Consider the following 20,130-nt stretch of genomic DNA (forward strand, 5'->3'; position numbering starts at 1 on the left):
GTAGGGACATGTTTGGCACAACTTTGCGGGCCGAAGGGCCTGTATTGTGCTGTAGGTTTTCTATGTTCCTATGTTTTATCCATGTTATGTACCATTTAAAAGGCCCCAAAGAATTATACATAAGCTAAGAGATTTTACCCTATAGAAGATAAAGGGAAACAGTAGGTGAGAGAGACAAACATCTTAAATAAAAATAGTTGTTTGGAATATGCCAATGTCTTCTATCTCTGGTTTTGGGTACTACTGGTGGAGCTACATTTGTAAGTAAGAGGTTAGTCAGTGTCAATCCCACAGTTGAGCAAAGTCATTTCCCTGTGAGAGATGAATAAGCAGGCTGAATTTTCAAGCTTTGGAGGCCACTGCTTCTGGTACCAGCTCTCAATTTATTCACGTGTTTGGGTTGCTGGTTCAACCCAAGTACAAATTATAATTGAAGAGAGAAACAGAATGCAAGTATACATGCTAGACAAGTTGCAGAAAACATTACAAGCTTGAGCTTCTTGTTAACACCTTTTTAATAGGTCATATAGCTGTACAGTTCATTATATTCTTCCTGAGAATAATTTATACCCCAAAATGAAGGAAGGAGTTCCAGAGAACACATATAACATAAGGAAAATTAAAAATAAATGTACCATGCCTGCATACTACACTGTTCCCAAGAAAATCCTAGACAAGCCAGAAACAAGATGGTTATGAACTATTTTCTTTTAATTATCATGGCTTTCATTTTAAATAATAAAAAAAATGAAATTAAACAATTGTAGAAGAAATATTAATACACGACACTCATTTTTGCTGCATCAACAAATGCAACTCAATCTTTTCCAGGTTTTCTCTAAATGACTAGCATGTATTTCTGCTCAAAGGAAAATTCAGTCTTATCTCTATTCTACATGCCAGTTTTTAAACCAACACTTACATGTGGTTTTGAAATATAGGAGCACCTCCATTCATAAGAGGTGGAGAATCAAGAAACCTTTTTTTTTGTTACAATTAAATGACTTCAGTCTGAAAATATAACATCTTTGTTCAAATCCTGTTTGATGTATTGCAGCTAAATATTGGTCTGTTACTATTCAGAGAGAAAAGTTCCAGTCTGGAGTTCCTGTACTGTGCAGAAAGAATTCTCAGCCCTTGGGTTTCCCAGAATCCTCGATATTATAGCACATTCTTGGCTTCTATACACATGTAGATATATGAAGTTTTTAAATTTGGCTCTTTGTGACTCCATGTGCTGGTTACAGATATGATCACGTGATCATTCTAAGACCCTGCCCACCCTGACCAAAAGCAGATTCTGTATAGCTAGAGGGGTCTTGTCTGACTCCCTATCATTTTCAATCTGGCTTGGTCAATAACATCCAGCAAATTTTTGGCATCCACAGCCAATGCATGTGCAGCTGTCAACATCTGCTTCTTATAATCATGCTGGAGCGTTGTCATCACATATTGTTGGGCTAGCTTCATCTTACTGATTAATTCTGCTAGATCAGAATTCAACAGCTTTTGTGCCATCTCGATCTATAAAAGAAAATATGGTTACAAGGTGGCACAGCCAAATACATTGCAATATAGTAACTTGTGATATATTAACAAAATTATAGAATCTTTTATCAGTGAAAGAACTTAACAATGAGCAACTGCACTGAGCAGCACTTAGCCAAATTAATAAATCTATAATTACATATAAATGGCAGTTTAATTGATACTGATGCACAATTATAATAGAAAGGAAACAGATTTTCAAAGAAAATGTACGTAGTCAGATACAAAAATGACAGTTATGCAGGTGATGAACTTTTGCAAATTTATATTTGTAGGTTTATGTTTCACCTTAATTAAAAAAAAATACATTAGGTAAATTTTCACAAGGTACATAGTTATTACAATATCAATCAACGAACAAGATCAAGCAAAGGTTACATGCCTTTCTAACTTACTTAATCTCAGTAAACTGCAGTGTGTCTTTAACTTTTCTTTTCTTTCTTTTTCAATCTTTTTATTAATATCAAAATGTTAAACATAACATAGTATAAATACAAAGCTATTGGGATTACACTGTTAATAATTAACATATATAATTATAAACTCAGTTGGCACACAGGTATTAAACCTCCCAAAATCGTATAAAATATGAATATACAAAAACGCAGAAATAGCATGAAAAAGGAAAAAAAAAACAAAATACCCCCCCAAAAAAACTAATCTAAACAATGCTAACCAACTAAACTAAGGAAAAGAAAAAGACATGGGCTGTTGTGTAACCACTAGTGGTTAAAGAACCACTAGTGTCATTGACACCGCTCCTCTCTGCATATATTTAAAAGAAATAGAATAGGTTTGGAAAAGGTCAATTTACATCTTCTGGAAGTGTTGAATAAATGGCCTCCAAGTCTTTTTGAATTTAATAGAAGGATCATAAATGACACTTCTAATTTTTTTTCTAAATTTAAACACAACATAGTTTGAGAGAACCAATGAAATGTGGTGGGCGGATAGATCTCTTTCCAATTCAGCAAAATGTATCTTCTAGCCATTAATGTAAGAAATGCAATCATCCGACGAGCTGAAGATGTTAAATGACTTGGTTCTATCATTGGTAAACCAAAAATTGTGGTAATAGGGTGAGGTTGTAAATCAATACCTCAGAACAGTTGAAATAATATCAAAGATATCGTTCCAATTTTTTTTCCCAAAAAAGGACATGACCAAAACATATGAGTTAAAGAAGCTATCTCAGAGTGACATCTATCACATACAGGATTTATGTGAGAGTATTAATGAGCTAATTTATCTTTGGACATATGAGCCCTGTGTACTACTTTAAACTGTATCAACGCATGTTTAGCACACATAGAGGATGAGTTAACTAATTGAAGAATTTTTTCCCATTTTTCAATAGGTAAAGTAAGCTTAAGTTCCCTTTCCCAAACATTCTTAATTTTATTAGATATGTCTGGATGTATTTTCATAACTATATTATAAATAGTTGCTGTTACACCTTTCTGAAAAGGATTTAAATCTAAAATTTTTCCCAAAATACCCATTGGATATAGATTCGGGAAGGTAGAAAGAACAGTATTTAAAAAGTTTCTAATCTGTAAATATCTAAAGAAATGGGATCTAGGCAAATTATATTTATTAGATAATTGTTCAAAGGACATGAAACAATTATCCAAAAATAGATCACAAAATCGTAATATACCTTTGGTTTTCCAAGCCAAACAGGCTTGATCCATAACAGAGGGTTGAAAAAAAATAGATATAATAGGATTTGCTAGAATAAATTGATTCAACCCAAAAAATTTTTGAAATTGAAACCATATTCGTAAAGTATATTTAACTATTGGATTATCCATTTGTTGATGCAATTTAGAAAGAGCAAAGGGAAGCGAAGTCCCTAAGATAGAACCCAGTGAAAACCCTTGTACAGACTTACATTCAAGATTTACCCAATGTGGACTTGAAATTATGTCCAAGTCCCATGTCCAAAATTTTAAATATCGAATATTAATTGCACAATAGTAAAATCTAAAATTCGGCAATGCCAGACCACCCTCCTTTTTAGAATTCTGTAAATATCTTTTCCAAGACTTTCCAAAAGCTGGCAGGATTTGCACATTGGCGGGAAAGACGGCAGAGCAGCAGTGGCTGGAGTTTATGCGAGAAATGAGGAATGTGCAAGACAGGTATATTCCAAAAAAGAAGAAATTTTCGAGTGGAAAAAGGATGCAACCATGGTTGACAAGAGAAGTCAAAGCCAAAGTTAAAGCTAAGGAGAGGGCATACAAGGAAGCAAAAATTAGTGGGAAGACAGAGGATTGGGAAGTCTTTAAAACCTTACAAAAGGAAACCAAGAAGGTCATTAAGAGAGAAAAGATTAACTATGAAAGGAAACTAGCAAATAATATCAAGGAGGATACTAAAAGCTTTTTCAAGTATATAAAGAGTAAAAGACAGGTGAGAGTAGATATAGGACTGATAGAAAATGATTATGGAGAAATTGTAATGGGAGATGAGGAGATGGCAGAGGAACTGAACAAGTATTTTGCATCAGTCTTCACTGAGGAAGACAGCAGGATACCGGACACTCAAGGGTGGCAGGGAAGAGAAGTGTGCGCAGTCACAATTACAACACAGAAAGTACTCAGGAAGCTGAATAGGCTAAAGGTCGATAAATCTCCTGGACCAGATGGAATGCACCCGTGTGTTCTGAAAGAAGTAGCTGTGGAGATTGCGGAGGCATTAGCGATGATCTTTCAAAAGTCGATAGATTCTGGCATGGTTCCGGAAGACTGCAAGATTGCAAATGTCATTCCGCTATTTAAGAAGGGAGCAAGGAAGCAAGAAGGAAGTTATAGACCTGTTAGCTTGACGTCGGTGGTTGGGAAGTTGTTGGAGTCGATTGTCAAGGATGAGGTTACAGAGTACCTGGAGGCATATGACAAGATAGGCAGAACTCAGCGTGGATTCCTTAAAGGAAAATCCTGCCTGACAAACCTATTACAATTTTTTGAGGAAATTACCAGTAGGCTAGACAAGGGAGATGCAGTGGATGTTGTATATTTGGATTTTCAGAAGGCCTTTGACAAGGTGCCACACATGAGGCTACTTAACAAGATAAGAGTCCATGGAATTACAGGAAAGTTACATACGTGGAGAAAGCGTTGGCTGATTGGCAGGAAACAGAGAGTGGGAATAAAGGGATCCTATTCTGGTTGGCTGCCGGTTACCAGTGGTGTTCCACAGGGATCAGTGTTGGGGCCGCTTCTTTTTACACTATACATCAATGATTTGGATTATGGAATAGATAGCTTTGTGGCTAAGTTTGCTGACGATACGAAGATAGGTGGAGGGGCCGGTAGTGCTGAGGAAACGGCGAGTCTGCAGAGAGACTTGGATAGATTGGAAGAATGGGCAGAGAAGTGGCAAATGAAGTACAATGTTGGAAAGTGTATGGTTATGCACTTTGGCAGAAAAAATAAACCGGCAGACTATTATTTAAATGGGGAAAGACTTCAAAGTTCTGAGATGCAACGGGACTTGGGAGTCCTCGTACAGGATTCCCTTAAAGTTAACCTCCAGGTTGAGTCGGTGGTGAAGAAGGCGAATGCAATGTTGGCATTCATTTCTAGAGGAATAGAGTATAGGAGCAGGGATGTGATGTTGAGGCTCTATAAGGTGCTGGTGAGACCTCACTTGGAGTACTGTGGGCAGTTTTGGTCTCCTTATTTAAGAAGGGATGTGCTGACGTTGGAGAGGGTACAGAGAAGATTCACTAGAATGATTCCGGGAATGAGAGGGTTAACATGAGGAACGTTTGTCCGCTCTTGGACTGTATTCCTTGGAGTTTAGAAGAATGAGGGGAGACCTCATAGAAACATTTCGAATGTTAAAAGGCATGGACAGAGTGGATGTGGCAAAGTTGTTTCCCATGATGGGGGAGTCTAGTACGAGAGGGCATGACTTCAGGATTGAAGGGCGCCCTTTCAGAACAGAAATGCGAAAAAGTTTTTTTAGTCAGAGGGTGGTGAATCTATGGAATTTGTTGCCACGGGCAGCAGTGGAGGCCAAGTCGTTGGGTGTATTTAAGGCAGAGATTGATAGGTATCTGAGTAGCCAGGGCATCAAAGGTTATGGTGAGAAGGCGGGGCAGTGGGACTAAATAGGATAAAATGGATCAGCTCATGATAAAATGGCGGAGCAGACTCAATGGGCCGAATGGCCTACTTCTGCTCCTTTGTCTCATGGTCTTATTTACAGACTTTTTAATTCACAAGACAAAGTTAAGGCTAACACTAATAAAGAAGCACCAATTCAATTATGTGATAACTGTTAATTATTGCCTATAAACCTCTTTAGCTGAGAAAGGAAGCAAGTTTAAGTTAAAGACTCATTCTTGTACACAGGGGTATTTTTTTAAACTGTTATATAAAAAATACTTTTTCCCTTGTTCCTCATTTCCCCTTCCCTTACCTGAATCTCTTTATCCTCACTTTCTGTACCCAATTTGATCTAATTGACCAATTTTAACTTTTTTTATTTCAAAAAAATTAATCTTAATAAAGAAAATAGTGTGAGTTTAGTCATATAGTGTGATGTCACGTGTACTGTGACACTCAAAATACCTCTTCAGCTTGCATTCAGAACATAGGAATCTACAGCACATTACAGGCCCTTCAGCCCACAACATTGTGCTGACCATGTAACCTACTCTAGAAGCTGCATGGAATTACCCTATTGCATTGCCCTCTATTTTCGACATTTTTAAATGTATCTTTCAACACAAACTACTGTATATCTGTGCTCAAGGATGAAATAATTGTCTAATAGGTCATTACAGGCTGCCTAGATTCTGCTGGATCTGCCCACTGCCACACAGGTATTGAGAGATAATAATTATAGTGAACAGTGCATGTCATAATTGTTGACAACTATACTGGAAGACACAAACAGGTGAAAAGACTGGTGATGGCAGAGAATAGACAGGAAGGATGGGAATGCAGGTTTGAAGCATAATATAAAGGCAAAGGGAATCCTGTATTTGATACATTCTTATGTTAGCATAAAGACAAAGAAAATTAATATGTATTTGTTCAAGGCTTTGGATAGACTACAGATAGTATACTGCTTGTTGTTCAGTATAAATTATTTCTGCACTAAGGCTAATGCAAGGATAGATTAGTTCAAAATTCAAAGTAAATTTATTGTGTAAGGGGTTTCTTTTTCATGTTAACTGCTAAGGCTAATAAAATGACTTCTTTGTAATATTAACTGCTGATGTAAGGGGTTCTCTATAGTAGCATATTTGGGTTATAATCATAGATAACTTGACTTCGGAATGCCATTGCTAAGCAACAGAATAGACATTATTCTTTCTTGCGTGTGAAAGCTATTGTTTTTTGTGGGCTTTGGTGAGAACGTGCCATGGGGATGAAGAGAGAAGATGCACACGGAAAGATGCTGTGAGCTGGCTAGTGGAGCGGACCCCGAGCGGAGACTTGGGACCCGGCGGAATCTGGAGGACATCAACTGGAGGAAAGGATACCCCATTTCGTGAGCTCCAATGAATTACAGTGCACAGTACTGATAAAATTTATTGATTTGGCACCTTTAATTTTATTTGTTTCTACTAGCCCATCACTGAGAAATCATTATAAAGTGTAATCATTTAATCGCATATGGTGTACTATCTGTTATTTAGTGGTGTGGGGTATATCACACAGCATCCACACAAACTTGATTACCCAGTTTGGCGGGGCTGAAGGCTGCCTCCCCGAGACAAAAGCGAGCTGAACGAGCCTGAGGCTTACCAGGAGGCTACACACACAATCCAAACCCGGACGAGCATCCCACAATGTAAGGCTCAGGGCTATCGGCTTGTGTTTATCTAGGAGAAACCCCATCTGCCTGCCAAACCGTGTCTCACATTTGCGTAGTTGCTGTGTAATGCACCCTGGTACAAGCTCACACATCAAATATCAGACAGCACACAATGTAAGATTTATAGATGACACTTTATAGATCTTAATGGAACTATGTAATTAATAGAGATACAATATAAAAGGAAAGTAAAAGGCACCAAACTTATCAGAGTTCAACCACTTCATGCACAACCATTGGAGCTCAATTAACGGGGTCTTCTTTCCACCAGTTGATCTCCTCCAACCTTCTCAACCTGTCGCCTGCGACCACCCATGGTGGTCAACTAGAGTGCGCCCAGCACATCCTTCCTCTTCGGTTCTCCTCCTGAAAAACCCGCCAAACCACAAGGTCTGCAGCCATATGAGACAGAATATCACCCACAAAAACAATAACATGGACACTCATTGGTTTGTTCCCTCTCTTATCAATAATATAACCCAAACAAGCAGGGAGAGAGAGAACTCCTTACATCACAGTTATTATTACAGAAAAGCTATTTTAGACACCTCAGCAGCCAGTGTAACCAAGACCCAGTTACAATTGTCAAAGTACATACAGCATGTGTCAAAATATACAAACCTGAGATTCATTTTCTTGTGGTCATTGACAGTAAATGCAAGAAACATAATAGAATCAATGAAAGACCACACTAGGCTGGACAAAAAAAACAACTAATAAACTGCAAATACAAAAATAAAGAGAAAATAAAAAAAAAACAAATAAATAAACAAACAATAAGTAGCAAGAAAATGAGATGAAGGCTTCTTGAAAGTGAGTCCAAAGTTTCAGGAACAGTTCAGTGATGGGGGCGAATGAAGTTGAGTGAAGATATCTCCTCTGGTTCAAGAGCCTGAAGGTTGAGGCGTAATAACTGTTCCTTAACTTGGTGGTTCTGTCTGGAGGTTAGGTGACCAGTAGTGTTCTGCAAGGATCTGTTCTGGGACTTTTGCTCTTTGTGATTTTTATAGATGGCTTGGTTAAGAAAGTGGAAGGGTAGGTTAGTACGTTTGCAGATGACACAAAGGTTAGTGGTGTCGAGAACAGTGTAGAAGATTGTTGTAGGTTACAACGGTACATTGAGAGGATGGAAAACAGGGCTGAGATGTGGCAGATAGAGTTCAATTTGGAAAAGTGTGAAGTGATATACTTTGGAAGGTTGAATTTGAAGGTAAAGTACAGGGTTAATAGCAGGATTCTTAACAGAGTGGAGGAACAGAGGGATTTTGGTGTCCATGTCCATAGATCCCACACAGTTGCTGTAAAGTTTCTAGGGTAGTTAAGGAGGTGTGTTTGCCTTAATTAGTCCAGGGATTGAGTTGCCAGCTATTGTTGCAGTTCTATAAAACTCTGGTTTGATCACATTTGGAAAATTGTGTTCAGTTCTGGTCGCCTCCTTATAGGAAGGATGTGGAAGCTTTAGAGAGATTGCAGGGGAGATATATTGGGATGCTGCTTAGATTAGAGAATATGCCTTCTTGGGAAAGCTTGAGAGCTATGGCTTTATGTATTGGAGTGAAGGAGGATGAGAGGTGACTTCATAGGGATGTATAAGATATGAAACATTGATTGAGTGAACCAGAGACTCGTTCAAGGTAGAAATAGCTAATACAAGAGGGCATAATGTTAAGGTGATTGGAGGAACATAAAAGGGGTAGTCTGTTCTTGAGTGGTAAGTGTTTGGAATACGCTGCCGGGGTGGAGGTAGTGGCAGATATCTTTGAGATATTTAAGAGCCCTTTAATCAGAAAAATGGAGGGCTATGTAGGAGGGAAGGGTTAGATTGATTGTGCAGTAAGTTAAAAATGTTGGCACAACATTGTGGGCTGAAGGACCTGTACTGTACTGTTTAATATTCTATGTTCTACAATGTTGCAAATATCCTTTATGCCAAGCAGCACCTCTAGAGAGAGAAAGACAGAGTTAATGCTTGAGGTTCAGAAACCGATTTCCAGAACTTTGTAGGTCAACTGTAACTTTGATGATACGAGTGAAAAGGAGGAAATGTTCTTGCTAAACATATGCATTAGCCATATTTCACCGAGATACAACACTGAGCGTCATGGGAGGTTGTTCCTGCCTGTGGCCATCGAGCTTTGCTGCTCCTCCCGTGGAGGGTCAGACAGCCTGAGCCAATAGGCTGGTCCTGGACTTATTTCCATCTGGCATAGTTTGCATATTGTTGTTTGATTGTTTGTGGTTTTTGTATTGCTATATTTATGCTCTATTCTTGGTTGGTGCAGCTGTAACGAAACCCAATTTCCCTCGGGATCAATAAAGTATATCTATCTATCTATTACAAGCAACAGCACACTTCGTGTGTCATTTATATACAGGTGTCCCCCGCTTTTCGAACATTCACTTTACGAAACCTCCCTGTTATGAAAGACCTACATTAGTTACCTGTTTTCGCTAACAGAAGGTGTTTTCACCGTTATGAAAAAAAGCAGCACACGGAAAAAAACAGCCGCTCCTCCCCCGGATTCGGAACTGCATTCTCACCGGCATTGCTTAAACACACGCCTGTGAGCAGCTGTTTGCAAAATGAGTTCTAAGGTATCGGAAAAGCCTAAAAGAGCTGGTAAGGGTGTTACACTTAGCGTAAAACTAGACATAATTAAGCGTTTCGATCATGGTGAACAGAGGACAAAGTGAGTTTGGCTTCTGGAAGTTGATGAAGATGATGTTGTTGCGCGAGGCTAAGCAGTCAAGCAAGCCTTCCACATCAGCCACAGCAGACAACGAACCTCGACCTTTGACATCGAGGCAGGCAGACATAGAAGAAGATGACCAGCCTACCTTCATGGAAACAGACGACGAGATGACACCCCAGTGTCCCGCCACCCCAAACCCCGGGCCGCGGACAGATACCGATCGCAGAGAATGCAGCGGTAGCCGGGAGGCACCCAGCGCATCTTTAAGAAAAAAAACCGAAATAAACAAGCTAATTAATTTGGTGCCGCCCGGCACATAAATGTTGGCCCAGATCAGAGACGATTGCCGATCTCATCGCCTCTGATCTGAACCGACATTTACGTGCTGGGCGGCACCTAATTAATTAGCTTGTTTATTTTGGCTTTTTTCTTAAAGATGTGTTGGGTGCGTCCCGGGCACCACTGGACCACTGCATGCTTCGCGGATCGGTATTGGTTCGCTGTCCAGAGGGTGGGGGCCACTGCACCACCCCAACCTCCGACGACTCAGCCTAACACACCATCAACAGTGTGCTCGACGCTGTCTTCCCAATTCCAGTAAGTGATACTACACTGTACATACATTATTTCTACTTTATATCGGCTGTGTATTTTTACATGTTATTTGGTATGATTTGGCAGTTTCACAGCTTAAAGGTTACTGGAGAGCGCTTGTGCCGTGTTTCTGCCGAGAGTACTTGCGCGAGATTTTCGCTACGGAGAACAGTGCAGGCAATTATTGTGGGAAAGTATTTCTACTTTATATAGGCTGTGTATTCATCATATCATTCCTGCTTTTACTATATGTTACTGTTATTTTAGGTTTTATGTGTTATTTGGCATGATTTGGTAGGTTATTTTTTGGGTCTGCGAACACTCACAAATTTTCCCATATAAATAAATGGTAATTGCTTCTTTACTTTACGACATTCTGGCTTACGAACCGTTTCAGGGGAACACTCTACCTTCAGATGGCGGGGGAAACCTGTAGTAGTTAACTTCTGAGGGTGTTGCATGAAGATAATTAAGATTATATGCAATATTAACTGAAACAAGATTTGCTCACACATAGCCCCTCTAATTTAGTCAACATACATTTTGTCCTGATTTTTAATCTTCATTATAAATTCAACTGCCCCTAATTGTGGTGATCATAATTAAGCTTACCCTCTGGTACTGGCACTGCATTGTTTCCATTCAATATGTTAGGCAGTAGGACATGTATTTAAAGCAGCAGTTTCTGTTGTGAACAGGCGCAAGAACTTACAATGAATGAAGCTGATAAAAGTGAATTCAAATGTATTACCTAAACTCACATATAGTTTGACTCAGACTAAATTAAGGAGTAACTTTGTAAATAGGTATTAATTAATCAAGTAAGGTTATGATTTTTTATTGGCTCACCTCTCTGTGGGTGCTTGCTGGGAGTGACGAAATAGTTTCATCTACAGTCGCCAACAATGTCCTTAATGCCAAACCAACCTCCTGAGAATACATTAACCAGAATCAAAGCACAGTTTATAATGTACTCATCAATCTTCTATACAATTTGCTGCATTGTTCAAATTTAATGAAACTGAATGATACTATTTGAAATATTTTACTGAATATTTAAACGATTAATTTGTTATACTCTAAAACATTTCATTCAAGTAATTAGAATTGTTCTTTGACAGGGTGAGTTATAAAATGTATCACATTATTTTTATACTTACTGGGTTACTCTTCATCTCATCTTTAGAACAGAATTAAGATTTACCAATGAGTTAATATAACTTACCCCATTATTGTGGGAAGCATCACAAAAGTTACAAGATCACAAAAAGAAAAAGTTCTTTGATTTACAGAAATGAAAAAGACACAAGTTACATCTTGAGTATAATATTAATACTAATGCCTCTGCATCTCAAAATTCAGTTTAACATGCAAAGTCTCAAGATTAGGGAGCTGCTTTTCCTTCTGAGCTTCTTGCAAAGAAATATTGTCATCTGGAAAATACCTGTTACTTGGATTTATGATCTTCCTTCAACTATGACCCAGAAAGGCTGTACCAGCAAAAGTCTGTAAGTAGTACATTTGGCAGGGACTATTGCAATGAATAAGATGCGTGGTAATAGTCCTCAGCTCATTGTTTGCTTTCAGTGCTTCAAACCTCTTAAATATAGTCTTACAAAGTACTTAATTCTCAGAGCAATGTAGACAATCTTTTACTTGTTATTTTAAAAATATACAAGTGTGTAATATTTTTCATTTCCTTCTGAGTGGGACTGTGTGTTTTATAACATTAGAAGTAGTTTTATCCATGATTGGAAGTTGGTGAAACCATTTTATCTTGAACCCTAACACCAACAGTTATAGGTGAGTTTCAAACATCAGTCTTTCTTTAATTTGGCTCCGGGGTGAAAGGCCCATGGTATATTCTTCTTACCAATCAATCGCAGACATCCCACCTCTCCCGGAACTTCTGGGAGTTTCCTGCATATTAATAGTGGCTCCCTGATGCCCAGAATTTATATACAATATCATGGAAATCAACTTTTTTGAGAGCCAGCGAGAGAAAAGCAAGAAAGAGCGCGAGAATGATGAGAAAGAGCGCGCGCGAGCGAGAGAGAGAGAGAGAGAGAGAAAGCGAGAGCGAGCGAAAAAGCAAGCGAGAGCGCTTGAGAGCGCGCGAGCAACCACGAGAGAGCGCACGCGCACCATGGCAGAGTGTTCCAAAAAAATATAAAACGTACATCACCCCAGACTACACTGAAGTGTACCCCTGCGTAATAGGAGTCAAAATAATGACAGTGTTGCTCGCTGCACTATTTGCAACAGCGACTTTTCTATTGCGCATGGTGGGGTAAGACTGTAAAAGACATGTTGAGGTGAGTTTAACAGGTGTCATTCGTTCATTAGCACAGCTAACGTTATTTAAACTAGCAGGCCAGCTGCTAAGGAGCTATTCTGTTGCAGACATCCCACCTCTCCCGGAAGTCTCCCGCAAATTGATGGTGCTACCTCCCTGAAATGAGTTTTTGCAGGGTGGGATGTCTGCAATCATTCATATTAGTACTTTTTCCCAAAGATTATGAATTAATCAGGCTCACAAGTCCAGAAGTATCCATTTATAAACATTACTCACCTTTACCATTGGTATGTATTCCTCTGGAGGCGCTGGTTGGATTTTACTGGACATTTCTATTACTGCCTTCACCAATCCAGTCACATTTTCATATACTTTGTCATTGGAACGATCCAAGTTAGCTGTAGGTGGAGGACTTATTTCTTGTGGCTGAATCTGGATTGCAAGAATTTGCTGGTTAGTATTGTGCTATCCTCATTATTGTGCTATCCTCATTATGAAAGGAATATCAATGACTGCCAGAAATTTCATTTTGGAGACACAAGTCACAACAATGTCACAGTATATACTGAACCAAATATTTGGCAGCAGTTAGCTACACTTTATTTCTCAATAATACCATACTGTTTAGTGCCCTATGTGATATTTTTACACATTACTACTCGGGCTGAATGATGTATACCCAAACTACAACATACAAACATCAACCGCAGAAAGAAAACCCACAATGGGATATATTTAAAATAATAGTGTTGCGATTTAAAGGCTGTAATTTAACTATGTACTTAATTAACCACACACTGGTTTTGTTCATGTCCGAGAACTCCATATCCTCTCAATGAGATACAATTGATCTAAAGAATCTATTATTCTCAAAATATTCATTCATTTGAGAAATAGCATGTTCTTTCAAAGCATGTGGTAATTAGATTTAAAGAAATTGAAATTAACACCAAATATACCCAATTGTACTTTCTGATTAAACATGTACAGTAAGTTAAATAAAATTAAATCAGATTCCATTTATCTTTTATCATTAGAACAGAAACTGCATTGCTAAATTGAAACATTGCTTTTAACCCTTTTTCCCTAAATCAAATCAAAACTTTTTAAAAATTACATGATGTATTTTTAAAATCTGTAGAGTTAAATTAGTTTAAATACTTCTTCAATCAGCTTAAAATAAAATTGGAATTAAGGAACTTTAGAGCATTTGTTAAGTTAAGCCAAAAGAACAAAAGAAAACCCATCCCAGCATTTCTCTCCCTCAAGTACTTTTTGAAGTGTCTACCAAGGTTAGAACTATTTATAGTTCAGAAATTAATTGTTTACCAGTGGTGTCAATTATGATATCGTCCATTACAAGAAGGCTCAACAAGGGCATAAATAAATTCAGAATGATGATGAAAGTTTAAACCAGGGGTGGCGAACCTATGGCATGCATACCTAAACAAGCATGTCAAAAAATTGTGTTGGTATGCAACATGCAGTGCTGCCCCTTGATTCTTTAAACCCTAGCCATAACAAAAAGATACATAATGATGACCTAAACTACCAAATGAAACAGTGAATGGTTACTTACGACCTAAATGCAGTGAGATGTTTTCACAGAAAAAGTCTCAGGCTGGCTTGATGTGAACTAGACAGTTGCAAGAATATGTGTCACTGGATGCTATGTTTTGAAATCCTCTCAGACTTGGTGTATACATCAGTACTTTGATAGTAAATAATTGGGCCAGTTGGCATTGGCTTCATTCTGTTTATTCGTGAGTGAAAACTGGATATTTGGTGATAATAATGGAAAATACTGTATGTAGTTTAGTGCCTCTATGAATATTTATTTTTCAACTGTCTTTTTAAAAGATTAATATTAATAGTTTTCAACAAGCTTTCTAAATGTTTCACTTATTTCAATCTGTCTCCATTATACTTTTATTGACAGTAAAATAATGAATATACATAAAGAAGCAACAGGACTCTGCCTTTTTCCTTAGAAAAGTCCATGACTATTATTACTAATTCATTAATCAATGATGATCTCTGCTCAAAATTACAATGGTACGTGAGAATCTTTGAGATAATTGCCAATTTGGGTACATGCTCTCAAAAAGGTTTGCCAGCCCTGGTTCCAACCATTTAAAAATGTTTTAAAATTTATTTTTGTATGCACAATAGAGGATGTAACTGGTGTAGTCTTGGAATCATGTTCCTGCAGTATTACTTTTTAAATTAAGCAGAGTCAATTGTCTTATTCTCTGCAAGTCTTGTACTTGCTAACTCCAATCATTGGCAGTTATTGCCATAATGAATACATACAACTAGTAAAACTGGAAAGCACTATGCCAATTCATAGCTGTAACCGTCTAGTAACATCAGTTAAATCCATGATGATCTGTACTATTTTTACTGGACACATGCAGAACTCTGAAGAAAGATTTGTTTGATAACTTCATGCAGACACATACAAAACAGGCATGTGAAAAGAAACATTTAGTTTTGTTTGGTTAATTTAATATGCAATCAACAAGACAAAATGTAGAAACAATTAAACAAAACATTTAAACTGAATACAACAACAAAATTACCACAACTCGGGCAAAAAACAAACACATTATTTCAGTGTGCCATTATTTTAGTTGTCAATTAATCAAATAACAATGACAAGACTCCAGCATAAGAAACAGTGGTTAAAATGGAACAAATTAATTGGATGTTAGGAAATATCCAAATCAAACATCCAAAGTTCTGCAGTGGATCAGAAACAAAAGCTTCAGGAAAACATTCATTCAGGAGCCTACTGAATTGCATATTAATTAAAGATTCTGCCAACAATTCATCATAACAAATTCACAGAAACAGTAGTAAAGGTGGGTTACCTTCAATTTATAAAATGCGAATATAGAAGTGATTACAACCACATTCAAGCAATTACATGTGCTGTTACATACATAACAAATAATTGGTTAATTATAAAATGAAGGTGACTAGAAAAGGGAGAAACTTTTTTTCTGTAAAATCAGAGCCAAATTGATCTATATTTATGTAATCAGGTGACGGTTGAATATCATTTTGTATTGTTAAAGTGCATGTAAGCATTCACCTTGGTAATGCTAAAACAGCTGCCTGTGTCTTTAAGAGAAAATGATGATGTCATTTTGTATGGGTGGAGTAGAATGAAGAGTTTCCATGTTCTATAAAGGTCGACGTTCGAATGCTTTTCCCAGGTTTGGTGAGGAAAGGTGAACAATAATTGATAATATCCATGTAAATTCATTTTTACTTGTTTGTAAATCTAGAATATCAGTAACGATGTGTTTTATATGTGGATGCTTTAGATTTTCACAAGTAAATTGCTTAGTGCTGGATAGCGTGATTGCGAAGTTCCTTCATTGGCCTACTAGGGTAGACTTTCTAGTAATTCAACTACAAGGCAGTATATTGTAAAGTTTCTTTGTCTTTCTTTATTGTTTCATGACCAAATGTGAATGTAACAGAGTAATGTGAATGTGTTAATCTCTGTTCACACAGCATGAGCGAGGAGAACTCATTTCAAGGTCTAGCCTATAAGTGTTTGGAAGTTAAGCACATGTGTGCCAAATGTGAGTATACTGTATCTCTTAGTTGAGATGAGATATATTTATTCATATTTTCCATGTTGTGTATAAGGTACAGGGTTGGTGGGATTCTAATATTGCTTGTATTGTTTTTTTTAGAATTGCCACTATCATACTGGTTTTGTATATTTTGTTCTAGTTATTTTCATACTGCATATGTAACAAGGGTGTGGTCTGAAGTTAAACTGAGATTGTAATGGCAGGAACTGTTCTTTTTATTTTGATACCCCCTTTCTGCAATAAAATATCAAAAACAGATAACGAAATTTAAGACCCAAAAAAATATTTGTTATACTGCATGTGTATTTTTCCCCAGGCTACAAAATTTACATTAACACTCAATGTCCATATTTTTCTTCATGTATAAAATGTTCATTTATTCATCAATTGTAATTCCATTTTGGAGTGTAATATGGACTACAGAATCTAAAGATGATCACTTTGAAATGAACTTTCTTGCTGCATCAGAAACATGTTTATACAGTGGCATCAGAATACTTCTGGACTTCCCCTTTTGGTTTGAAACCTGAACAACTTATGTAAAAATTAATCAAAATATTGTGCCCACATCAAAATAAGGAAATATATAATGCTTGAATATCTGAGAATTGAAAATGGCATACCTCTTCCACCTATAGCCTCACAGCTTCTTTTATCCACCTTCCTCCTCACCTGGCTTCACCCATCACCTGCCAGCTTGTACTCCTTCCCCTCTCCCTTCCTATTCTGGCTCTTCCATTCCCCCACCCCATCTTTTCCAGTCCTGATGAACAGTCTCAACCCGAAACATTGACTGTTTATTCCTCTCCATTGATGCTGCCTAACCTGCTGAGTTCCTCCAGCATTTTGCCTGTGTTATATTTTAGTATTTGTATTTCTTGGAAAAAAATGTGTAATTGCTGAAATCATGTGCTAATAAACATTCATAAACACAAGAGATTCTGCAGATGCTGGAAATCTTGAGCAACACACACACACACACACACACACACACACACACAATGCTGGAGAAACTCTCAGCAGTCAGGCAGGTCTGTGGAGGGCAATAAGCAGTTGACGTTTCACAGCCCCTTCACCAGTTACAAGGTTCCTAGCATGAAAGATTTTTTAAAAAAAAAAGCAGGGGTGGAGAATTAGGGAATTTCTTATGAATTGCCAGCTTGAGATTATAGTCAGCATTCATGTTATGTGATCACAGTCATCTGCTGGCTTAGATATTTATTCATTTCAAGTCTGTCTGAAGAAAATCCCTGAGATGACAATGCACTGAACAGAAAATGGTCACTTTTAGTCAAATGAATATTCCTAATACATTTACTGTGAAACCCACAGCTTGAAGGAAGGAAGGTAATTGAGCAATTCTTGCGATAATTATCATTTTGGGGTGCATTGTACTTTTTTGCTTTAACTAGTTTATTGTGACATAAGTTCTGGAAAAAGAGATTAAATAGATGGGAAAGTTGCTTCGTTTTCCTCTTGCAGTAATTCAACCAAACTTACATCTTCAGAAGAAGTAGTGCATCTTTTCAGTTTATGGATGAGATGGAGGGAAAAAAGTCAGAATGCCAGACTTCAACACAAACATTGGTCATTTTTAAGTGATGATTTTCAGTTGATGGAAACTTTTTATATAGAAACAGTGATAGTTCCACATCCAGTATCTGATGAGAAAAGGGCATAAGCAAAGCTAAGGAAAAGTGGAAGTTGCTAACCATCTCAGGAATGTTTTAATACAAAATGTTTTCTCTTGAACTTTTAAATTTGAAACACTCAGTATGAATACACAGTGACTAATGCATAACTTGGTTTTGCACAATAGACTCAAATAAAGAATCTTGTCTTTGCTGGTGGTACAAAAGAACACATTTTCTCTGGGATTGTTCCTTTTTCTCTCCATGGTTTATCAATTAAGCTATGAGATTTACAGAGCTTATGTGACCAGCTTATCTGCTGTATAGATTGAATTATCAGATTCCAATTTGAATAAGGGTAGAAGTTTCTCCATGTGCACTGGACACTAGGTAAAATTTAGCTAGGCAGATTATAGTGTGACAATCATCTACGGTTGCATCAGCGTTCTTGAAATTATTTTTCTGCCTACATCACGACAAGTAATAATCACTAATTTTGCTACATTTCAGAATCTCAGAGATCACAATCTTATTAATAAACACAGATCCTGCAGATGCTGGAAATTCAGAATAACACACACAATATATTTGAGGAACTGAGCAGGGCAGACAGTATCTATAGAAATTAATCAACAGTCAATGTTTCAGGCCAAGACCAGTCATCAAGACTGGAAAGGAAGGGGGAAGATATATTCCCCCTTCCAGTAGCCTCCAACCTGATAGCATGAGTAACTTCCATTATTCCCCCCCCCCCCCCCCCCACTTCTTCATTTCCCCATTCTGGCCTCTTACTACTTCTTGTCATCTACTTATCACCTCCCCCTGGTAGCCCTCTTCTTTCCCTTTCTCTCATTGTCAACTCACCTCTCCAATCAGATTCCTTCTTCTTCAGCCCTTTGCCTTTTTCAATTATCACCAGTGAGCTTCTTACTTCATCCCCCCCTCTCTCACCCACCTGGTTTCATTTTTACCTTCTAGCCACCCTCCTTCACTTCCTCCATTCTCTTATTCTAGCATCTTCCCCCTTCCTTTCCAGTCCTGAAGAAGGGTCTCAACCCAAAACATTGATTGTTGATCCATTTCCATTGATGCTGCCTAACCTGCTGAGTTCTTCCAGTATTTTGTATTTGTTGCACAATCCTATTAAGTGTTACCTATTAATTTTTGTGTCATTTTGTCTTCAAATATGACTGGATTTCAAATTTTATAAACATTTAAAAATTCTCAAATGTTGTAGCAGTTATTAAAAATTAATTCACTGGACCTTATAATGCATTATTACTGAATCAAGTACTTCTCAACTTGTGATCTAACTATTGGGAATGCATTATCTGAAAAGATGATGGAAGCATTTTGAGATAATTTTCAGAAGAGAATTGGATTTACACTTCAATGTGGCGTTTTTTAGGGCTTGGGGAACAGATCGGCAATGTGATCAATTGGAGAGTTCTTTCAAAGAGCCAAAGGAAATAGCATGCATGAAACGACCGGCATAATACAATGAACCATTCTTAAATAAATCTTATTTATTCATGCCTAGGATTTTATGTAAAGGGCACTACTATATAATAAACTTACTTAAATATTGTAATTGGCATAATATAAACACATTGGAATTATACAACCCTTTTCAAATCACCTTATATGAACAGACATAATATTTAAAAGTTAGATTAAAATAAAAGAAAAAAATGCACATATTATTTGCTTACCCTCCACGGCTATTGGTGAACACAATGTGAAGGAAGGTTAAAGAAATTTACCAATAAGGGAAAAAAAGGAAAACAATTATTAAAAATTCAGCAAGCAAACAAATAACGCAATGTGCAGTTAACCAAACTATGTTAAAAGCTGTGAAGAAAATGCATTCTAAAAATATCATGCATCAAACTTGTTAGAGCGCAATTTTAAAGCTGTGC

General features: G+C 37.4%; 1 protein-coding gene across 5 annotated transcripts in view; it reads right to left on the minus strand.

The window, feature by feature from the left end:
* Positions 1 to 445: 445 nt before the first annotated feature.
* LOC140198338 (focal adhesion kinase 1) overlaps positions 446 to 20,130 on the minus strand; it is a 569,537-nt gene continuing 549,852 nt past the window's right edge. For 4 of the 5 annotated variants that reach the window (XM_072259450.1, XM_072259457.1, XM_072259454.1 and 1 more), the window contains 3 exons: positions 13,246 to 13,401; positions 11,523 to 11,603; positions 447 to 1,524 (listed from right to left, as the gene is read on the minus strand). In XM_072259450.1, the coding sequence (XP_072115551.1) occupies positions 1,309 to 1,524; positions 11,523 to 11,603; positions 13,246 to 13,401 (453 nt within the window). In that variant the 3' untranslated portion in view covers positions 447 to 1,308. Of the gene's footprint in view, positions 1,525 to 11,522; positions 11,604 to 13,245; positions 13,402 to 20,130 lie in introns of all 5 variants that reach the window. The other variant, XM_072259446.1, reaches the window with a different exon arrangement.

Source organism: Mobula birostris, chromosome 1, assembly GCF_030028105.1.
Source record: "Mobula birostris isolate sMobBir1 chromosome 1, sMobBir1.hap1, whole genome shotgun sequence".
Lineage (NCBI taxonomy): Eukaryota > Metazoa > Chordata > Chondrichthyes > Myliobatiformes > Myliobatidae > Mobula > Mobula birostris.